The following is a 24,283-nucleotide window of genomic DNA, read 5'->3' on the forward strand; positions in this document are numbered from 1 at the left end:
GATATTATTACTCTCTTTCTTTCTGTCTACCACTTTCTCTCTGTCTCCATCCCTCTGTTTCCCTCTTCCCCTTTTGCTCCCATCCCTGTGTCTCTCCCCTCCATCTCTCTCTCTCTCTGTCCCTCTATATCTGTCCCTCTCTTTCTCACCAGCTCTTTTTTCTTTCGCTCCCTTTTCTCTTCCCCTCTCCCTCCCTGACCCTCTCTCCCTCCATGACCCTCTCTCCCTCCATGACCCTCCCTCCCTCCATGACCCTCCCTCCCTCCATGACCCCCTCTCCCTCTTGAACCTCTCTCCCTCCCTGACCCTCTCTCCCTCCATGACCCTCCCTCCCTCCATGACCCTCTCTCCCTCCATGACCCTCCCTCCCTCCATGACCCTCTCTCCCTCCATGACCCTCCCTCCCTCCATGACCCTCTCTCCTCTCTCCCTCCATGACCCTCTCCCTCCATGACCCTCCCTCCCTCCATGACCCTCTCTCCCTCCATGACCCTCTCTCCCTCCCTGACCCTCTCTCCCTCCCTGACCCTCTCCCTCATGACCCTCTCTCCCTCCATGACCCTCCCTCCCTCCATGACCCTCTCTCCCTCCCTGACCCTCTCTCCCTCCATGACCCTCTCTCCCTCCATGACCCTCTCTCCTTCCATGACTCTCTCCCTCCCCGACCCTCTCTCCCTCCCTGACCCTCTCTCCCTCCCTGACCCTCCCTCCCTCCATGACCCTCTCTCCCTCCATGACCCTCTCTCCCTCCATGACCCTCTCTCCCTCCATGACCCTCCCTCCCTCCATGACCCTCTCTCCCTCCATGACCCTCTCTCCTCTCTCCCTCCATGACCCTCTCCCTCCATGACCCTCCCTCCCTCCCTCCATGACCCTCTCTCCCTCCATGACCCTCCCTCCCTCCATGACCCTCTCTCCCTCATGACCCTCTCTCCTCTCTCCCTCCATGACCCTCTCTCCCTCCATGACCCTCCCTCCCTCCATGACCCTGTCTCCCTCCATGACCCTCTCTCCCTCCATGACCCTCTCTCCCTCCATGACCCTCTCTCCTCTCTCCCTCCCCGACCCTCTCTCCCTCCCTGACCCTCTCCCTCATGACCCTCTCTCCCTCCATGACCCTCCCTCCCTCCATGACCCTCTCTCCCTCCCTGACCCTCCCTCCCTCCATGACCCTCCCTCCCTCCCTGACCCTCTCTCCCTCCCTGACCCTCTCTCCCTCCCCGACCCTCTCTCCCTCCCTGACCCTCTCTCCCTCCATGACCCTCTCTCCCTCCCTGACCCTCTCTCCCTCCCTGACCCTCTCTCCCTCCCTGACCCTCTCTCCCTCCCTGACCCCCTCTCCCTCTATGCCTCCTGATACATTACAGTGGAGCATTTAGCTGTTGATCAGATAGTGGTAGGGGTGGGAAAAATAATTGATTCTTCGATGCATCGCGATTCTCTCTAGAACAAACAAATTTTATTTTATTTTTTTATTAATTTTTTATTCGCCTGCTGCAACATTCTGTTCGCCAGAGAGGGATATTTTAACATTTTTTAAATTATATAATTTATCTTCAGTGTGTATTGGCCAATCTGATTTGTCTTGACACGATTGCGATTCAGCCTACGCATAGCATGCACGCAAACTCACAGCCAGACTAATAACTCCTTCTAATTCAGGAGCAGCTCTTTCTTTAATGACATAGAAAAGAAAGATTAGAAAGAAAATAAAACTGAAACCTATTTTTTACATGCTTCCATATTGTGTTGTAATGCAAGCTGCATTGATTATTGCATTGTTCATAGAAAGTCATATTTGTGACAAAAGCTTTCTCTCTAATAAAATATTAGATAAGTTAATTCATCTGTTGATGTCTTTAATGATCATCACAAAAGTAGGAAGTGATAAGCAAACTCTGAGTAGCAAACGCAGATGTATAAATGTTGTTTTTTTGAAAACCACGCATGGAAATGTACATAAAAAAAATTGTTGCATCGAGATGCATCGATAATCGCTTTAGAATCGAATCGTTGACCTCATAATTTGAATCGAATTGTGAGGTGCCAAGAGATTCCCACCCCTAGATAGTGGTGCAATTAATGAAAAGCGCCATAGAAGCGACAGATGATTAAAGCTGGGTGTGCTGCATCTCGCATGGCCCCCGCGCTCGCATACGGCCACACCAGGGGTCGCAGCTTAACCGCTACTTACGTTGATGAATCACACGGCGGCGTGCCAGCGTCACCTGCGAGTCAAGGTTAAAAAACACCAAACGCAGCCGGGCGTTCCGGGCGGAACGAGGGAGAGAGGAGAGGAAGAGAGGAGAGGGAGAGAGGGAGTGATGGGCAGGGAGGGAGGGAGGGAGGGAGAATGCTGCCTCTTCTGATAGAGAATTAATGCGTTCACTGGAAGTGGGCACAGGAGGGGGGGATGGTTGAGAGAGAGGTTGCAAAACAGGGAATTGAGAATTAATTGAAGACATCTGTGCTGCTCAAGATGGCTGCTGCGGAGGAGGATTTGGGGCTGGGCGGTGGGAGGGGGTTGAGGGGAGAGGGAGGGAGCAGTTCAAAACGTCCTCCTGCCCAAGGAGACGCCTCTGATGTCATTCGGAGATGGCTGGAGGTCTATCAAGATAACATTTTGCTGTGTGTGTGTGTGTGTGTGTGTGTGTGACTGTGTGTGTGTGTGTGTGTGTGTTTCTGTGTATGTGTGCATGTCTTCGGATGTGTGTGTGTGTGTGCATGAATGCGTGTCAGCTCTGATCTAAACAATAACATCTGTAGTCAATAGAAATGTGTGTGGCTTAGAGGTGGTCAATTGTGTCTGACCTTCAGGTGTGTCTCCCTCGGTCAATCGATGAGCAGCAAACCACAGGCGATGCGAGCCAAATATCCAATCAGTGAAACAATACAGACACGAGCGCACAAACACACACGAGACTCACAAAACAGAAGGACACACAGTAGACACTCAATTACACAAGCACATACAGGTATGGCAGCAAATGGTATGTCATGCACACACACACACACAAACACACACACAGTCGCACTAAAACACACGCAAAGAGTGTCCTCACTGAATGCCAATGTAATCAACCGATCTATCAAGCTCTACATGGCACACGATGTTGCAGATGAGGATCTAGAATCATTAACTACTGTCCACTTGTATTGTTGCAGTATATAAACATCCTCTTCTTTTTAGCGTCTCTCTGTTGCTCTCACACTCTCTCTCTGTCTCTCTGTCTCTCTCTCTCTCTCATGTATTTATATATGTGCATGTTTGGTGAGCCAGTGTTTTCCTAATATATTTACTGGAATTACCTTGTCATTTTCTGAAAGGTTACAACAAGCACCTGTGATGAATAGACACATGCCGCACACATACCGTATCTACACCCTCACATTCGCACAAACGCACACACACAGACACAAACACCGAACACACAAACACACACACACATACACAGAGCCTTGGTTGCAGTAGGCAACATCATTCAGTGTGTGTGTGCCTGTGTGTATATGTGTGTGTGTGTGTCTGTGTGTGTGTGAGAGAGTGGGCACGGTGCGTGTCTGAACAGGTTAGAGTAACTAGGGTTCTGGGTTGCGTCACAGGGAAGTAGAAAGTCCTGAGCCGATCACCTGAGGATGGAGGGTCTGTCTGCCCCCACCCGCCTGGGAGAGAAACAAATGACTTGAGACAGAGAGAGGGAGCGGAGAGAGAGAGAGGGTGAGAGGGATAGCGAAGGACAGAGGGCTAGAGAGGGATAGAGAGAGAGATATATACAGAGAGGGAGAGAGGGAGATAAATAAAAAATCTATAGACAAAGGGGCACAGACAGAGAGTGTTTGTGTGTGAGGGAGACACACAGCGAGCGAAGGGGAGCTAGACAGAGCGAGACAGAGAGAGACAGAGAGAGAGAGTAAACTAAACAGACTTAGAGAATGAGTGAGTGTGTGAGGGCCACCATGGGCCCCTCGGCGCCACAGGATTCTGGAGCTTCCCAGGCTGAGAGCTCAGTAAAGTAAATTTCACCCTAAAACTACACTAAGTGGACCGTAATAATGTATTTTATTTTACTTTTGAACTTGTTTTATTATCATACAATTTAACTTGTTTTGCTGTTGTTAATTAGAAGAAAACGTCTAGGTATTAGTAATCATGTTTAATAAATAACTTGAGGGAGTTAGGAGTTTTGGGTTAAGTGAAGGCAACGCGTGTATCCTACAGAGAGAGAAAATGATAGGGAGAGAGAGAGAGAGAGAGAGAGAGAGAGAGAGAGAGAGAGAGAGAGAAAGAAAGAGAGCTAGAGAGAAAGAAAGAGAGCTAGAGAGAGAGAGAGAGAGGAAATAAAGACCTCAGTGGAAGGAAGAACAGGGAAAGAGAGAGGTGGGGGCAGGAAGAGTATGAAGGGAATGGGTGATGTAAAACAAGTAGAGCAGGGGCGAGAGAGAAATAATATGTAATATGTGTAGAGTGAGAGCGAGAGAGATGAATAAATGGATCAGGAGAGAGTGTGTGTGTGCGTGTGTGTGTAGGAAGAGAGACAGTGGCACGGAAGATAGAGAGAGCAAACGAGAGAGAGAGAGAAGGATAGAGAGAGGGAAAGAGAGTGTGTGTTCAGAGAGAGAGGGTTTGGGGGGGAAGTTATCCAGAGAGAGTGAGTGAGGTGGAGGGATTAAGCCACAGAGAGAGAGACACACACACACACAGCGGAGAGAGAGAGAGAGAGGGAGGTTGGGGGGGGGGGGGGGGGTGGGTCTGTGTATCTCTAGAGGAAGAGTGAGGCAGAAATATTGAGCCACAGAGAGAGAGACACACACACAGCTCAGGGAGAGAGAGAGAGAGAGAGACACACACACAGCTCAGGGAGAGAGAGAGAGAGAGAGACACACACACAGAGCTCAGGGAGAGAGAGACGCACACACACAGCCGGAGAGCGATACAGAGCAGTGAGAGAGAGCGAGAGCGTCTAAGGCAGGAGTCGCTACAGAGGTGCTCAGACTACAGCGCTGAGCGGAGAGTGCACACCACAGTCGACAGCGCTCTCGGGTTGAACCCACACACACACACACACACACACACACACACACACACACACACACACTCGCGTGCACACCAGCGACACACACACACACACAGTTCCCCTGGGAGTACATGAGGCATGCCCAGGCGGCGGTCTCCGGACTCAGTGACAGAGCGAGCGGGGGGCCGGCGAGGAGACTCTCAGCCCCATGCGTGAGCAGCCATGGAGGGAAGCATGTTCTTCGGTGAGTCGCTGCCTCTGGAGCTCCAGTCGGCACCGCTCTGGATCCGACTGGTTGACGTGTGGAGCTGTGAATGTTCATTCAGCTATTCTGTCTCTCTCCTCCCCTCCCACAGTGGAAAGATGTATTTATTTGATAGAATGGAATATATATATATATATATATATATATATATGTATATATATATATATGTTTATATATATATATATATCGTTGATGGTAAAGATCTTTATTTATATATTTATGTTTGATGTATTTGTTTATTTAGATATTTATTCAAATGTGAATTTATTTATTATGTTTTTTTAATGAATGTTTATTTGTTAAAACATGGTTTTGTGTCTATATCCGTGTTATTGCTCTTTACGGAGAAGTGAAAATGCATGGGAGAGTGGGTATTCTATTACTCGAAAACAATCCTGTTGGTGTTTATTTGTGTGTGTGTGTGTTTTTGTTGGTGTGTTTGTGTGTGTGTGTGTGTGTGCCTGTGCGCTTGCGTATGTGTGTGAATTAATGTCTGCGTATGTGTGCACTGATAGACACAAATACACTATCAGTGTATTTTTGTTTCAATTGATATATGTGTGTTTGTGTGTGTTTGTGTTTATGTGTGTGTATCTTCTACATGCACGCTGTTGATTTATTCATGGTGTCATCATGCGTGCACGGTCAGATGGCCTCTGCTCTGTATGGACGGGTGCTGAGCTGTTTGTTTTGCGCGTTGCTTCTGCAAGACACATGCTGATGGACAGGTTGCTTTTAAGGTAGACACACACAAACACAGAAAGACACGTACTGAGTGGACCTGAATGGGTGATGACACAAACAAATGAACCTATACACAACACAGACATACAGCGCAATGCACACACATTCCACTACACAAATTGCGCACACATATCAACACACATGTGTACCCCAACACAGGCACACACACGTATACTCACAAGCATACACACACCACACTCTTTGTCGGCCCTGGCTTTGACCCGGCTACCATGAGTTCATCTACAGATCTCTAGATTATGGCTGCAGAGAGATATACAAACACACGTATATGGAGGGGGGAGGGGCTTAAGTGTGGCGCAATTCAGAAAGGTAGGTCAAGTGAGAGGAAAGAAAAGGCACTCTGAAAATGTCTGTGAATAGAAAGAAAAGAACAGACCACTCGCAGAGAGAGGGAGAAAGACAGCGAGAGGCGGAGGAGACAGGAGAGGGGGGGAGGGAGGAGGGGACAGGGAGAAAGAGACAGAGAAGGGGGGAGATGGGAGACAGTAAGGGAGGGAGAGAGAGGTAGAAAGAGAGCAAGACAGAGATAGAGAAAGAGAGGCCGCGAGAGAGATTCAAGAAGCACAGTTGGATCAGAAAGAGACAGAAAAAGCAAGAGAGAGAGAGAGAGCTTCTCCCCTAAGTCTGATGGAGAGGAGACGGGGGGGGGGTTTGTGTCGTGCATTTGGGCCATCTTAAGGCGGACTGAATGCGTGAGTGGCTGCTCTTAACGCACTCTTCACATGGATGGCTTACAGTCACATCACAGGAATAATTACACCCTGATCTGGAGTGGGGCTGAGGGGGGTAGGGGGGGCGGGCAGGAGGAGGAGAGAAGAGGGGGAGGAAGGGGATGGGATTCTGTAGAATGTAGAAGTCTCTTCTATGTTCGGTTGGGCTTAATGTGATCTCCGCTGGCTTGTCATTTAAGGATTCTCTCAGCGCTGGGTGTTTGGAACTGTGTGTGTGTCTGTGTCTGTGTGTGTGCGCGAGGGTGTGTATTTTTGTGTGTGCGTGTGTGTTTTACTCACTGTCGTAGCTGCATGTGTGTCTGTGTTTGTGTGTGAGTTTCCGGTTTAAGTGTGTGTGTGTATATGGTTGTGTCTGCATGTGAGTGTCTCCTGCGTGTGTGTGTGTGTCTATGGTTGTGTCTGACTGTGTCGTCGTGTACGCGTGGGCTTATCTATTTGTGTGTCCGTGTGTGCGTGCCTGTGTGAAGGTGTTTGTATGTGGGTGCTGGCATCTGTAGTGTATCTGAGTGCATATTTGTTTCCGTGTGTGAGTGTAAATACGTGTGCACTACAAGTATGTGTCAGAGCAATATCTAACAGAATTAAACAGGCTATAAGGTGCAGGATGGTGGTAGTGGAGGAGGAGGAGTTGGTGGTGATGGAGGAAGAGGAGGAAGGAGGAGGTGGTGGTGGTGGTGGTGATGAAGGAGCTGGGGATGGTGGTGGTGGTGCTGGTGGAGGAGGAGGAAGGAGGAGGTGGTGGTGGTGGTGATGAAGGAGCTGGGGATGGTGGTGGTGGTGCTGGTGGAGGAGGAGGAAGGAGGAGGTGGTGGTGGTGGTGATGAAGGAGCTGGGGATGGTGGTGCTGGTGCTGGTGGAGGAGGAGGAAGGAGGAGGTGGTGGTGGTGGTGATGAAGGAGCTGGGGATGGTGGTGGTGGTGCTGGTGGAGGAGGAGGAAGGAGGAGGTGGTGGTGGTGATGAAGGCGCTGGGGATGGTGGTGGTGGTGCTGGTAGAGGAGGAGGTTGTGTTGGTGGGGGTTGAGGTTATGGTGAAGGAGGAGGAGGGTCTGCTTGTGGTGGAGGAGGTTGGGGTGACGGAGGATGCGCTTGTGGTGGTGTTGGTTGTGGTGGTGGAGGTTGTGGTTGTGGGGGCCCCAACTCCGGTGTGAGTCTCCCCGGAGCTTCTGGAAGGAGAGCGAAGCAGAGCCGTGGCGGTGCGGGCCGCTCTCCCCCTAGCCAGACTACCGCTGTGAAGCGCACTTCTCTTACAGCGGACGGAAACCATGAGTGTGCACGCCACCCGGCCACTGCGCGCTCCGGCTGTAATCACAACGGACTCGGGGAGCGGAATATTTCATACGTTCCTTCCCCCCCCCCGCCCCGCAACTGCCCCTCTCTTTTACCAGAAGTCGTGCGTTAGGGAAAGGATTAGCTAAGGAAGACATTTTCCAGAGACGGGACATTTACCGCCGAAATAAACAGGAAACAGTGACAAGAAAAGAGAGAAGAAAAAAGCACGTGGGCTTTATTTCTGTGATTTTGGTTGGAATTATTTGGAATGGAGAAGGGAGGGAAGGTGAGGGCTGGTGGGGACAGTCAGGATGGGTGAAACAACACAGGGACACACTGCTGTGAGACTGTTCCACAACACCACTGCTGGAAGTTCAGTCTTTTTCCTTTCAAATGTAATTGAATCACAATTAAATCACAGGAGCACTCAGGTTAACTAGAGCACCCCCAACCCCCAACCCCACATCACCGGCTCCCATCCCTCTCTCTTCCTCTGAGATGTTATGAAGTAACAGCTGAAAATAGATCAAAACCAATAAGACCGTAATGGAATGCTCCTCCTGTCGTCGATAAAACACAGAAAAGACACACACACACACACACACCAAACCACTCACAGTCCCCAGTGCACAGCCCTAACAACAAGCCATTATTATTTTAATAATTCATTCATTCATTTATCTGTTTGGCATTTAATTCACTTATTTATTTAGTTTTTATGTTGGTGGTGGGAAGGGGGAGGTTCATGTGTGTGTATGTGTCCCTGCGGATGGGGGTGTCGCGGTGCTCGGGGTTGAGTAGAGCAGCGTGTTCCTGGTTAACCTCACTTTACTGACCAGGAGCCCGGGCGCTTGGATCATTTTCACAGCTGTTTTTATTATTGCACCGAGGGCACGCTGTTTAAGTGTGTGTGCAAAGCAATGCCTGTGTGTGTGTGCGTGTGTGCCCGCGTTGAATTCCATTCAAAAAGCTTTGTGGCACGACTATTGTTTTTGAACAGTATTACCGATGCATTACTTATCTTTATTTTTTGGACTTGATGGAAGTATGTTTTCTTTCCCTACGAGAGTTTTGTACTTTGTTATTGCATAATTATTAAAAAATATTTATAAAAAATACATATATATTTTTTATAAATATGTATTTTTTATACATTGGTAGTCAAGGCGGGGCCCTACAGTTGTTAAGGCCTTAATCATACAGTGCTAGGGGAAACACTGGTGTTTGTGTGTTGAGTGGGGGGGGGTGGGCAAACTCCAAGCATTGTGTCAAGCGTTGGTGACATTTTCTTCATGCGTTCGAAAAATACCCTTTTTAAATACTCCCTTCTCTGACAGATTAATTGGAAATGCTTTTGTAAATCTATGCATGTCACACAATCAGCACACACCCTTTGAACAGCTTTTATTTTGATGTGTTTTATCTGGAGCCACAGGATTTCTCAACCCTTATTCTCCTCCCGGTACTAGCGGAGGGTCAGCGAACACAATTAGCCAAAGCCCCCCCCCCCCCCCCCCGTAAAACCCGTCCGCCTTAAGTGCATCTGGCTTGTCATCAGCATACCAAATAGCCTTCTTTTTTCCCTCCGTTGAACTCAAGTTTATCACATAATTGGATTTATATTTGCCCAGGGAGATGAGACGACCATCATTGTTTTTTTCTTCAAATGTCGTTTTTTTCTCAGTTTTCAATACGCCCCAGCCGGCGGTCCGGTCTAGCCGCTCAGGGTCCCAGCCTTTCCGGACACATCTTATCTGAGGACTGGGCTTGGGGGCGGGGGGCGGGGGCTTGGTGCAAGAGAGCTGGTGGTGCATAGAGAGCTGGGGAAAGTGATTAATAATTCACATTCCAAACATGGCTTTTACTCTCTCTCTCGCTCTCTGCCCATCTCTCTCTCGTCCTCAAAGCAGCGCCGAAGAAGTAAAAGAAAAAAGGAGTCTCAGCCAAGAAATTGATATAGGCCTATATTTACATATTTTTTCTTGTCGAAAGGATAAAAGTAGGACATGAAAACGGCTAGAATATGCAGGGAGAGTTTGCTGTCTGTGTCGTTACATATGACTTATTGAGTGCGTAGGGAAGCATTAAGCGTTGCTTACACAGAGCGATATGGAACGGCTGCCAGAGGTGTTCCAGAGATCATTTACAACTCTATTGCTCCCCCTGGGTCATTGTTTTGAGAGGGAACTTCCAATTGAAAGATAGTTACCAATAGTCACTTGATTGCGCTGCAGCTGAATTTGATTTGGCCAACTGGATTAGGAGAATTCAGTTTTTTCCATGAAAGAGTCTTCTATGTAGACTTCTGGGACATTCCCAAACCGGCAGGATTTTGCGTTATAAACAAACAATAAGTGTAAGCAAATCTCCCACTGCTTCCAATCCAGGTAACATAGAAATTTCACACATTCAATCTGAATTCAGAGCAGTGTAAGTAGAAGTGGGAGGGGTAACAAGCAAGACTGTTACAAGAAGTGTTTCGATCTCCCTGCGATAAGAGACGTCTGTTGCCCATTGCTTTTATGTTACAACTTGGTCTACATTTGACGGTTTACTTGCATCTGTCTTGCTGCCCATAGGGCAGGGAACGGCCTCCATAACGTTGATCCTGAAGGAAAACGTGTGCCAGAGACGCTGGTTTGAAAACCTTAGAACCCGAATGCCTCCAGGCCATACACGTCTCCCCTGCTGTTGGGAGTGCTCCTCTCAGCGGTTCTTTGCTGCGGACCAAACTGCCTTTCATCAGCCAGAAGTCTGGCCCTCTTTAAAGCACAGCCCTCCAGTGCTTTGGTCATTTTTCTGAACGTGATGTTGTACTGAAACAACGCACTCCGCCTTGAAATTCATATCAGTAGTTTCGTAGCCAAACAATTTGATCAAGATTAGAGATAGGTAGCATGTAAATATAACAGAATGTACATTTTCTATGATATGAACTGCCTAAATGTGTAAAAACATTTGTGATTATTGACATTGACAAGTGAGTTTCAGAAAATATCCAAGCCAAATTTCCCGAGAGGCGATATTGATTTGTTTATTGCTGGGCATCTGCAGTCGCTTAAGAATCAATTATCCCAACTTGTCTGAAGTGTGCTCTGAGAAACTAAGAGCAAGAGCGAAGCGGGAAGGACAACTCCCCCGAGGGCAGGCTTCAACCCCGCCCCTGACCTATTGACCCTTCTGATTTGGGTTAGAGAGAAAGGGAATATCTGTCTGGCTCGCGCGTTGCTGCCTAATGACTTCATGGATTCCAGTGCTCCGAGCTCAGCGTGTTTCTGCACGGAGTTCATTCGGGTGGTCTATTGACGCCCATCTTATCGGCCCCTCTGAAAGTTATTGTAGCCTTGATGGCCGATACGACATCGCTATGATATCTGGTCGGATGTTTTGCCTACCCTGAGGCCCTACGGTCCGGAGCCAGGGGCCTATTATTAATGAAAGAAGGTTCAAATCCAGGGGGCCTTTTTGGACAGAACAGTACTAAAGCTAGGGCCCGATTTCTGAAAAGATCAGGTTAGGAGCCAGGGGCCAACTTTCAACTGATTATGTTTTGTGAGAGGCCCATTTTTGGGCGACACTGCTGGAATGTTTCCCTGTGTTCGTACACGTCCGGGGGACATTCTCTGAGCGATCGCAGCCAGCACGAGATAAATCACCTTTATTTCGAAATCGTGACAGTTCAAAGGGCCCCTGCACGGAGCCCCAGGGCCCACTTTTAACGAAGGACTCGACATGGCGTGAGGTGAAGGCAGGGGTACAGGGCGGCCTGGTGTCATTGACGGAGGTCCAACAGTTATAACACCAAAAATACATCGAAAACGAGGCTAACCCTAACGAGCAGACGTTCCTGGGGCAAAGAATCGAAAAGCGCCCCCCCGACTGCCACCACTTCCCCCCTCCATCAGACCACCGTTCAGACCGCTTCCAGCCCGCTTGAAACCGCTTCGCATTACTGAGCACAGAACCTCTCGCTCCACGCTATCCGTCACCCCCGACGCATGGGACCGGCACTAATCTCCCCCCCAACTGCCCCATCACACCCCCACCCCCCCTCCCCCCCTCCACCTCCTGGCCTGACGACTTTAAAAAGAACTGGCCCGGGTCCTTTGGTTGGATGACACAGGGGGTGGATGCTGGGCAGGGGGAGGGGCTTGGCCCGGCCCCCGAGCTCCTGCGGCGTGGCGTCACGCGGCATGTTGAGCCCTTTGGCGTGTGACGCTTCGACACCTGGAGGACATGTTCTCCTCGGGGCGAATCGGGCGGCAGCGCCTCGCCGAGAGACGACGCCGCCGCGGCGCTGCTCTTTCCAACAGATGGTCGCTCTGCGGCTGACAGAGAGCGAGAGAGGGGGGAGAGAGAGGGGGAGTGAGCGAGAGATCTTTCTCCCGGGAGGGGGGGAGAGAGCTGGATGGATGGAGAAGGGGCAGCGGAAGAGGGGGGGGGGGGGGGGGGGGGAGAGGGAGAGCACCATCTCTCCTGGGAGGGGGGGAGGGAGATGGATGGAGAGAGGGGGAGAGCTGGAAAGGGAGGGGAGGAGGGGATTGGAAGGGATGACAGAGAGAGAAAGATAGATGGATTGGGAGAGAGGGATGGTGAAAAATGAGGGAGAGTTGAGGCAGATGACGCAGAGAGATGGATGGAGAGAGGGGCAGGGGATGGGATAGAGAGCTAGAAAGCTAGAGAATCGAGAGAGATATTTGAGAGAGGGGGAAGACAGAAGAATGGAGATATATATATCTAACTATGGATATATAACTATATGTGTAGTTTTTGGGGGCCTCCTCTTGTTCTAATTTTTTTTACAACATTTAATGTTTTTCGTTATCTGGTCTTTACCGCTGCCAAGGGAAGGAAAAAAACATATTTATATGCCTCTCAACGACGATTTAATACCATATCTAGCCCAGCTTTAGGTTCCTGCTGGCCCCAAGTTGCTCGCTTGTTAAATATGCAGCGAGACAAAAAAAGAAAAATGTCCCTCTGGTTCTCATTACAGGTTTGCGAAACAACTTTTGTAATTCTTAATGTTTTCAAAGACCGTTATAGTTCTCTGTCTCTATTTTTTCCCTTTTTTTAATTGAATCTCCCATGTTTAAAGCCAGCCGTGTGCTGTTTCCAATTTCTGGGTTTATAAAGCATGTTTTTCTGGCCTGGCGTTCTCATACGACAATAAAAGTGAAGTATTTACTTTTTGTTTTAACTAGAGCGACGCATAGCGGAGCCCCCCTTCTTGTCTCTGAGTCCTCCGAGGTGCAGCCGCACATGCAGCAGGCATCTCCGCCGACGCTCTTAATGTGAAAGAGCACTTGTTTGGATAAGACAAACAAAATATTAAAACGTCACTGGAACAGGGAGACGCACAAGGTGGCAATTTTAATCACAGTTAAGTGTCTTCTCCGAGAAAAGTTTTCACCGCAATCCTAACAACTTTTATTTCCATTGCAAAACTACAAAACAGGAGGTTCTTAAAATGGTCGGGGCCAAGAGTTTTCACCAAAAGCCAGCAAAATTATGTATTTCCTTCTCGAGTGCCTGCTAGATGTTTAGTGTGAGTCCATTACTCCAGACCACCATCACATCAGAGGTCACTAAAAGGTGCTGCAGACAACATTTAACACTTTCTACATTGCATTTGGTGCTGTCTCGCACCAGTCAATCAACTGTCGGTAACCAATAACACTCACAGGCATTTTGGATTTCACACGCATGGATTATTGCCGGAGATGGAGAAATGTAAGTGGTGGAAGCTCTCAAAGTTCCTTGAGGAATTCTGACCAGATCTGTTTTAACTTGCTTAAGAAAGGACCCATCGTTAAAAGCTGTCTGGATGTTTCCCCAATATCCCGGGTCATCTATCAAATATTGGTTAAAAAAATAAGCAAGGAAAAATAGTGCTAGAAATATATTATCAAACTATTTATGGGATAGTATGCAAATTTCCCTTTATAACATTTACCAGCAATATTTATTTCTATACAGTTCATATACTGTAATACATAAAATACAGATAATGTTATATATACAGTACACTGTAATGCAAGTTGTGATTATACTGTAATGCATACAGTACACACAGTATATTTGATTGTTCATAGACTATATTACATACAGTACATATACTCTAAAACATTAAAACATACTGATAAATACATAAATACAGTACATACTCGACATGTGGTTCACACTATACAAATGCTAACTGTACTGTACAAATACTGTAATAAATGCGGTACATAGTCTACATACAATACTGTAATACATTCAACATTTGTAACGACTAAAGTACATGTACTGTAATACACACAGGACACTGTAATACAGGCACCATACGAGGACGACTCTTAACTCAGTAGTCTCCCATCTATATTTAATTCAGTCTGCTGTAAGGTTCCACGCGCACTTCCTTGTCATGTCATTCCATATTGCCATTGTCAACCCTCTACTCTGGGCACCAATGTCTTTCCTTCCCCCGCTTTCCCTGAGAGTGCCTTACCCTCTGTGTGCACGTGTACGGGGCGGAGACATCTGTCTCTGGTTGGGATGGGGACAGTAGTACTCATCAACCACCACCACAGCATGACAAACAAGGGGCTGCAGTCCCTTTCCATTACATGGCCACGGATTGATCAACAAATTTGCAACAAGCAGTCAAACAGCGTATGGGGATAGAAAACACGCCATATTTCCATTCTGCTGATGGGATTAGTCAGCTGTGGGATTTGTTTTCTCTTTTTTGTGCCTTGTTTTGATTCATACAAGTCGAGATTTAGTCATTAAATCGCATACGAACACAACATAGCAATCCAGACAAGTGATTTTATTTGTTATGACAAGAACGGGACGTTCAGTCCAGGAGACTTTTCGAGTGTCATCGTGCTCAGTTTTTGAAAACTCCATTACTCTAGAGAACGCCATATATATATTTATATATATATACAGTTTTCCCATTGGCTGTCTGGAGGTTTTCTCTGAACATTCGTGCCTAGTAGCTGCATATCTGGTAGTGGCTGTTTCAAGACCAGTATGTGATACAGTATGTGTTATTTATTAACATAGCAAAGGCGGTGGATGATGAAAGGTACTGGGATCGATCCCCGATGTCCGCAGCCTTACCAGTAGACGTCCTTGAGCAAGGCGCCCATAACAGGCTCCAGCTTAAGGAAGCAAACCCCCTCAGCCTGCCTTTGCAAGACGCCTTCAGGTTGTTTTCCTTCTGGGGATGCAGGGCTGCCGGCTCCCATGGAAACGCTCCTTCAATCAGGTTCAATAAGCAGGGAACAGGTGTGTCGCACCAATGCTTAATCAACAGGTTGACTTGAGACCAGCCAATCAGAGGTTACGTAACCAGTCTACAAGCGGTGCTAGGGTTTGGTTCTCATACCGCTGTATGTCACTGTGAGCGTCCACTGAGTGACCCGATGGTCATCCAGCACAGATAAAGTAGAAAGATGTTCTTGAGGCTAACATGTGTGTATGCGTGTCTCTCTCTGTGCTTCAGGTAGCGCGTGTCAGAGCGGTCTCCTGCCAGCGCTGATGCGACCCTCCCACCCCATGATCCAGCCCTCGCTGGGGGGCCTCAAGCAGTTCCTCCCCTTTCCCCTGAGCTCTGCCTCCGCCGCCGCCAGCCTCTTCCCTGGCTTCAGCACGGTGAGTCACACCCCCCCCACACAAACAAACATACACACACACACACACACACAAACACACACATGTTTCCCATCAGTGTGCAGACGCATAAGAAACTCATCGCAGTGCATTGAATTAAACAGGGACTCAGGTGCCGTTAGTTGCTTGAGTCTGTTAAAATTGTTCAGAGTTAAAATTGTTCAAAGTTGAGTTCAAGAGTTCAAATCTGAAGTTGTTAGGCTGTTAAAAATGGAAGATAGTAACGGTCATAATAACACTTCAATGCGCTGCAGCGTTATTTAGATTTGTATGAATAACCAAACACTACTAATGGTTCGGCTAATGGATGACTGTGATAAAAAATGCATTAAGTCCGATGCCCCTGCGGTCGCGACTCCCGCTCCCATTGAAGCTGGGTGAAACATAGCAAGTGTTCGCAGAGACCAAGAGTCTTAAGTGCTGAGTAACGCTACCTGCTGGGGTCGCCCTGTGAGAGCCGGATGAATGGAGTCAGTCAGTCAGAGGTTATCACGTTGTCCTCTGAGAGGATTCTCCCGTGGCAGTTGTCTTGCTGTGAGGAGTCTCACAGGAGAGACCTGCACTTCAGAGACGGACGTTGTTGTTGTTGTTGTTCCATTGCAGCAGAGTCCAACCCGGTCCACCGTATGCAGTGTTGTGCTGTACCTTTTGCCGGTGACAGCACCAGCATGCGTTTTTCTAATTAGTCAGACAGATGGCTTCTCAGTAAAGCATATGTGTACTCTTCATAAAGTGAAGTAGTAAGACTAATGAAGTGTATTGTGGGATGGTTTGTTGGATTTCCGATATTGAAGTGCAGTATACGGCAGTGAGTCCCAAGCTCCTCCCTGCTGAGACACACCTGTGGAGGTGCTTTTCGGCCCTGAACCCTCTCAATATTCTGTGCAGTGAAATAAGCAATCCATTCTCATTACCATATCCGAAATGAGTCCAAAAAGTCAGATGACATTTCTCCATGTGTATCGATCATCAATACGGTATGACCCTATTCGGTCTGCAAACCCGCCCCTGGTCAAGGGTAACAGACAGGGCCTGAAGGTTGACTACTTGGTGCCGGCCCACCTGTTAGCCCCCCTGATTCCCCCCCTGCATCCTAAGGATGGGTCGTGACCCCCGGATTGAACACCACAGGTTACACAGCCCATGGACCGGATCAGAACACGGCATCGACCGCAGTCCTGGTGAGCCGGGATCTCCTTTAACATGGCCAGCTCTGCTCTCCCAGTCTGCACTTAGGAATGCAAGGGAAATCGATTGATCTCCCCCCAACAGTAGGAAGTGACGAGCCAATGTGCCATGTCAAGCTTTTCAGTTTGGCATAGTCATCAATCAGAAGAAAATAAATGAATAAACAAACTAACAAATGAGGGAATACATAAATACTGAGCAGATGAATGAACTGGGACGAGTGAATGGGATTCCTGAGGTGTAGAAGCCTCAAGGCTGTGGGAAGTGCACTAGGATAGGGTTACTTTTTTAAAAAAAACTGGAAACCAAATCAGATATGAAATGAAATGAGGCAGATGAGGGCGTAGAAGCTGCTCAGGCCATGTGAGGTGCAGCAGGAATGAGGTCCCTTTAAAGACCGCTGGAAACCAAACCAGAAATAAATATGCTAGACAGCTGGATAAGACGGAAACGCACACATACACAAACAAGAATGCACACTCACACACACACACACACACACACACACACACACACACACACACACACACACACACACACACACACACACACAAACACACGGAAACAAACATACACAATCACACACATACACTCATACAAACTCACAGACACATGCACGCAATCACGCACGCATGACACTCAGACTTACTGTACGTCCAGACACTAACATGTGTGCAGACACAGAATTACAGTCTAAGGAAGAGATCTTTGACATATGGAGAAATCTCTCTCTCACACACACACACACCCACCCACACACCCACACACACCCACACACACACACACACACACACACACACACACACACACACACACACACACACACACACACACACACACACACACACACACACACACACACACACACACACACACACACACACACACACAGCGGCCGGGGACACATGGGGACAAGGCTAGGCCAAATAGTTTGAGTGCCATGAGAAAGTTGGGCAGTGCAGCCCCTCATGCCCTCCCCTTCCTGCTAATCTGTATTTAACAGACTTTTCCACAGATAATGAGTAATGCACTGGGAAGCCTCCACACTGAGGAAAGCTGATACTGGATTAACAGCAAGCAATCACCTCTCACTCACTCTCTCTCACACACACACACACACACACACACACACACACACACACACACACACACACACACACACACACACACACACACACACACACACACACACACTTGTGTTCAATCTCCTACTGTCGCTGTCAATCTCCGTACCCTTTCCTGCTTCATCCTAATGCTTATATCTGTCACAGCATATAGACGCCATTTAAATAGCCAATGTAATCCACCAGCAGCGCTATTAAATAACTGGTGTATAATCATGTTGTTCTGTGCTTTTCTGTTTCCTACTTTGATTCACCGTCTTCGTTCTAATAAAGTATTATTGAAAGTGGAAGCTCTTCATCTTCATGGGAAGTGGGTTTAGCTCGAGGGTGTTTGGTTTAGCGTTAGCATAGTTGTTTTAGCAGTTGGTTTAGTGCTAGAATGGTCGGTTTCGCGCCAGGGCATTGGTTGCTTCTTTACGAGGGTTTTCTTAAGCATGGTTGCTTTAGCAGACGATTTGGCACCAGTCCAGTTGGTTTAGCATTTGCTTTAGCGTGAGGGCGGTTGAACTATCATGAGGGCAGTTTAATTATCATGAGGGCAGTTGCCTTAGCACAACTTTTAACATTAAGAAATTGAAGCCAACCAAGCTGTTTTTTATTTATGCGAATGTATCGACCAAAAGACAGGTTTCAACGGTTTTAAAGTTTTTATTTTCCTCTGTAAAACATAAAGAAGCAAAGAATTCGGAGGTGAGTTTGATTTAGGGGCTAAGCTGAAGCTAGTTTCCATCTGCGCACTCCCAGCGAAAGGATAAAGCATTATCAATGACGGTGAGGTCAGATGGACTCATATGCAACGGGGGCACTGTAAACATTAATGCTCACTTTTTCACAAAATAATCCTATAGGATGTGATCACCGAAACTTTTCCATTTGTCTTACGCAACACGTCAGTGATGGTGTGTCTTTGCAAGCACTGCATTGGAACAGTGACATGTTTCTATTCAACCTTTAGTTGAAGTTGTAAGAGATGGGAGAAACTGTGTTTGTAGTTCTAGTATTTGCATTTAAATTTACATTTAGGAGATATAGCAGATGCTTTTATCCAAAGCGATTTACAATAAGTGCATTTTGTCAGAAGAGAGAGAAACAATATATTGATGTCGGTGCGGTAAAGATACTCCTAGAAATAAGTGCAGAGCACTTACAATTTCTAGGTAAACCCATTCCCTGTATACAACAAAGATAGCTAGGATAAGACGCTACACAAGAGTACTATATTAAAGTGCCAGGACGTTCAACATACAATAAGTGCGTACATTAGGTGCTAGGACATACAACATACAATAAGAGAGGTGTTTTTAGGAGAGTAAGGGAGGATAAGGTGTGGGGGGGGGGGGGGGGGGGGGGTTTGTTCCACCATTTCGGTACCAAAATACAATATAGTGGGTACTGAGGGGCTATGTATCTATAATTGTAAGCAGTTTATAGGCATCCCTTTGTAGAAATAAGTTCAGTAATTGGTATTGTAAATATAATTACTGGTTGAAATTGTGCTTTTGAGGAGATTATATCCCTTGTGTTAAAGCTAAAAATAATACCTATTCAGGGCCGTGCCTTCCTGCAGGCGTGCAAGGTGTTAAGGTATTATTAATCCTCTTGCCAGGTCTTTGTGCAATCTTGTTCTCGACTGATTGAGGTACTCTATCTGTTTGTTAGCCTCTCAGGATCAGAAAACATGTACCAGCCGCTGTGTTCCCTGTTTTTCCCCACAGTTTTTCCAAGTCTTCCCTGCCTGCTAACCCCCAAACCGTAGCCGAGGCTTAGCGGCCCCCTATTTCACCACCAGGTGTGATTTTCATTAGCCACTACAAGGCTCAAATCGACCCTACAGTGATATCACAAGGGGGACGGTCTTTTCCATTGTACGATGGATAGATCAGCCCTCCTTAATTTGTAAAGTCCACTGTAAAGGTGTTTTTATATCAATTCAACCAAAGCCCACCCAGCAGGAAGTCCCTTCATCTTCTCTGTGTGAATGTGATTGGAGAGGATTGAACATCCGCTGGTCTGCATGAAAACCAACAGCGGCCTTGGTATTTATGCCTAGCAACCAGTTATCTTCACATGGTCTCATAAAGGATTTAAACTGCGGTCGGTTACAGCACAGACACTGAATTAATACTGGCAGTCAGTGGGCGGTATCAGATACAAGGTCACTGCTAATGCCTGAATCTAAGCCTTCGGTACGCACACGCACAAGGATAGTTGTGTGTTCAGAGTGGGCGTGTTTCTATTTGCTTAAACGACTGTGTTCCATCCTTCAAACCTCTTTCAGATGTGAGCGTTGCCATTTTGTGCCGCTGCCATTGCATGTTTATTATGAAACGTTTTTTATTCAGGCTTGTTCTTCTAATTCCATTCCAAACCTTTCAGCTTAATTCATTTCTTCAACAAGCAATTTGTTACTTGCTTCGAAAAGTGTTGTATTACTCTTTCAGCTAAATTAAAAGTTAGCGTTTGGCGTCACTGCCAAAAGGCCTTTGGAGCTCATCTTCATCCCCTTATCATCTTGCACACTATGACGTATTCCAAGTCCAACAGGATATTACCAATCGACCAAACACAGCCGGAAAAGTGATTTGATCTGACAGGATTTGATTGGATCATGCAAAGTAACCCAACATGTTAGCTCGCTGGCTGTGTGTCAACCAGTCGTAGGCTTTAACCAAAGATCGGTATTAAAAGCTCAGATGCGATGCCTTCTGGCGTCGGCGCAAGCTAACACCATCACAACATTTCTTCAGCTGAAAGGAAGTTTATCGTTTATTGGATATGGATGTGAGTAAGGAATACGCAGACTCTGTAAGACACTACTCTGTCATAACAAGTGACTAATACAATGGTGGAAATAAGCTTACAAGGCAAACCTATTACTTATTTCATTTCACGCTGTGTTAAGACACATGCTAATTCAGTTGGGGTTTGGATATTTCCTATTGTGAGCTAAGCCTAATATTGAACTATTCAGGTTCGGGTTCTGGTCCATAAAAATAGCAAAAAAAAGAGAGGGCTCAGCTTGAGTCTGATGACTCACTCACTTCAGATCTCACATGGTTCCTCTCAGCCACATGGCTCTTCCTCTACGCTTGTGCACGTAACCTCCTCCTGGTGTAGTTACAGAGTCAGGGGTTGAAGGTGGAGTTGGAACGAGGTACAGAGGGGTGGAGGAGGGGTTAGAGAGGGGAGGAGGAATCAAAGAGGGCTGGAGGATGGGGGTAGGGTGGGTTGCAGGTGTACACAGAGAGAGGTGGAGGAAGAGAGGGGCTGAGGTTTAGAGAGGTGGGGGAAGAAAGGATTGGCGGTTGAGGAAGAGAGGGGTGGTAGTGGAGGTAGAGTGGGGTGGAGGAGGGGGTAGAGAGCGGTAGTGGAGGTGGGTTGGAAAGGGGTGGAGGTCGAGGCAAGTAGGGGTGGAGGTGGAGCTAGAGAGAGGTGGAAAGGGATGGTGGAGGGGGTAAATAGGAGGGAGTAGAGATGGGCGGGAGGTGGAGAAAAGGTCTGTAGGCTCCGAGAGAATTATCAGTCTTGTGGCTTGGTGTTGTTTTCAAACAAACAAACCCCAAGCCCCAGTATCCCCTGCTGCTCGCATTGTAATCGGGGAAGCGATCGATCGGGGCAGCCTATCGGCGCGCTGGCAGATTGCTTTGTAATGTGACGGCGGGCCGCTGAGTGACAAATGGGCACCGCTGTCTCCTCCACCACCAACCCCCTCGTCCGTCCCGTCTGAGTCGATGTTTATATCGATACCCCCTAATAGAAATGTACTTCTCCCACCGTGGAAGGAAAGTAAACCACGGAGCATGCGGCCCGCCCCGGCCCGCCCGTCCGCTCTGGGATGCTCTTTCTTTAACAGGTTCCTTCCTGGGCCCCGTTCAAAGGCCTGGGCCAGGCCCAGCGCTGGCACTACGTACCACTCTGAAGAATGAACAACAACAAAGGCCGGGCGCAGTCCGGAGACTGCTTTTAACTAACAGTCCTGGTTTGATTTACACGTGTCCCATAAAGATCTAATGGACTCTATAAATCCTGCTTTCCCAGCCCCGGCCGGGGGTGGGGGGTTCTATCGAAAGCTCCAGAGCGCCCGGCAGACCCTCCTCTGTGCCAGCTGTCTGTTAGCGAGTCGCACCTGGCAGGCCCGGAGAGCGTGGGGAGAGGGAGGCGGGCAGAGCGGGATAGGGGATGGAGAGTGGAGCAGAGTTCATATCAGTGTAATGCGCCACAGACAACAGCAGCGCCCTATCTTTCAGCTGAAGCTCTGGGGCGTTTTAACCCCCAGGCCCTGAGAGTAGGGGGGCAGGCAGGGTTATGTTTTCCAGGCTCGTCTTTATATGTTTTCCCATGGTAATATCTCCCCTCTCTCTCTCTCGATCTCTCTTTCTCTCATCGCTCTCTCTTTCTCTCATCACTCGCTCGCTCTCTCTCTATCTCTCTCTCTCTCTCTCTCTCTCTCTCTCTCTCTCTCTCTCTCTCTCGCTCCCCTTTCCACCTTCTGGAGCCCTGCCAGCAGATCTTTCCAGGGAGGAATGTGGAGATAATAGTCAGGAGATTTAGCTTGGGTCTGTGTTTGTGTTGTAAGAAGCAAGGATGTTCACATAGCTCCTCTTTCTTTCACCAAACTCTAACAGAAAACACGTCTTAACAAGAAACAGAGAGAATCGTGTACTGCAGTGTGTGTTCTAATGCAACTTTAACAAATAAAAACAACATCTGCTGAAACTCTGTAATTACATCTGTATTTTATAATATTTAGTCATGAAGCAGATGTTTTAATCCAAAGCAGCAGAAAGTGTTGTTGTTGTTGTCTGATGCCATTAATTAGCAGGTACGGGTTAGGGCATCTCGCTCAAAGAGTCCTACAGGTACGGTCTAGTCATTGGGCTTGATCCCAAAGGATAAAGGCTTGTTTTGTTCGATCCGCTACGGTCAATTGAACAAACCAACCAAAATGGAGCCATCTTCTGGTATTTTCCTCCTTTGCTAATCTGAGTGACAGCAGGTGCATGATTACATGATATTTGTCAGACATAAAACATGCTGTGTACAATGCCTGTAGTTCTGGTTGCTAGGTAGCGTGCCCCATAGCGGCGCTTGTGAGTTAGCTAGTCATAATAAAGTGCCAGGTTGCGGCTGTTAGGTATTTTAATAATGGTGGAGGTTTAGTGTGGTAATGGATGCTGTCGTTGTGACAACATGCCGTGATAGGTTTCTGAGAGAAACACTGCTTGCACCATCATCTCGGCCATCATCACCCCAAACAACCCCATGACAAAGACCATCACCATCACCTCCACCACATGACCAGAAATAACCACATGACCACAAACATCATCACTAGCACTTCCACCACCACCCTCAACACCACCACAGGCCTCACCACCAACATCCCATAATCAGGCCCCAGGATTGGAATGGAATGGAGATTTAATAAGACGTTCAGAAGAAAAGAAAGGTTGTTCCCCTTTTTCATGAAATAATGATATCAGTTTATATCAGCTGCCGTTGGAATTTGAACATTGAAATTAAACATGAATACAGAACTTAATAGAGATGGCCCTTTTGACCCTCATTTTATAGACTGTTATGTGAAACGCAGAACACAATCTAATCACCAGTGTGTGTTCTGTGTAGAAGGATCGTGAACAGCTCAGGAACACTGGGAATGGAAAATAACGGCCTCTTAACCTTCATTTTATGAGCATGAAATATGAGGCAAGCATTGCACAATATTTAGCACTAGATAATCTAATGTTTAACGTGTTTGACTCCAAGCCAAGAGGTTCAGGTATACAATATGTCTGCATGCTACATTTAGATGCTCTCTTGCAGGAGATCTCACCCCTTAATGAGCTGTCTCTGTATTCACTGTCCAACCATTACCTGCTCCTTATCGACCAGCAACCCAGCCGCCAGAAGGAAAAGCTATTTTAATCTTTCTGCAAACCACGTTGATCGCAACATTCCTGAAAATACATTCAATATCAAAGTTTCCAGATACATGTATGCTAACATGCGGGTTTGAACTGCTCATTGCACTTTTGATGCTGTTTCGGTGCTTGAGGGAATGGAATGGAGGTAGTTTATTGCGATGTGGCTTTACGATGTATAAGCCCTATACATCTATTGTGCGCTTCTTTGCGACCTATGGCCATAATCTCATTTCCTGTAACATGCCAGCATATATCCTATATCAATACGTTAACATGTTATGTGAACACAATCTTCTGAACAATCCCGGAATGATTCATACTTGGCTCCTGTGATAG

The 24,283-nt window shown here is 47.4% G+C and overlaps 1 protein-coding gene across 1 annotated transcript in view; it reads left to right on the top strand.

Annotated features, from left to right (window-relative positions):
- The first annotated feature begins 5,006 nt into the window (after positions 1-5,006).
- The window catches only part of znf385d (zinc finger protein 385D), a 56,084-nt gene continuing 36,807 nt past the window's right edge, over positions 5,007-24,283 (top strand). The window contains exons 1-2 of the mRNA XM_079734886.1: positions 5,007-5,256; positions 15,542-15,690. Of these exons, the coding sequence (XP_079591012.1) occupies positions 5,235-5,256; positions 15,542-15,690 (171 nt within the window). The 5' untranslated portion in view covers positions 5,007-5,234. The remainder of the gene's footprint in view (positions 5,257-15,541; positions 15,691-24,283) is intronic.

This window comes from Pollachius pollachius (assembly GCF_949987615.1).
Source record: "Pollachius pollachius genome assembly, chromosome: 1".
NCBI lineage: Eukaryota > Metazoa > Chordata > Actinopteri > Gadiformes > Gadidae > Pollachius > Pollachius pollachius.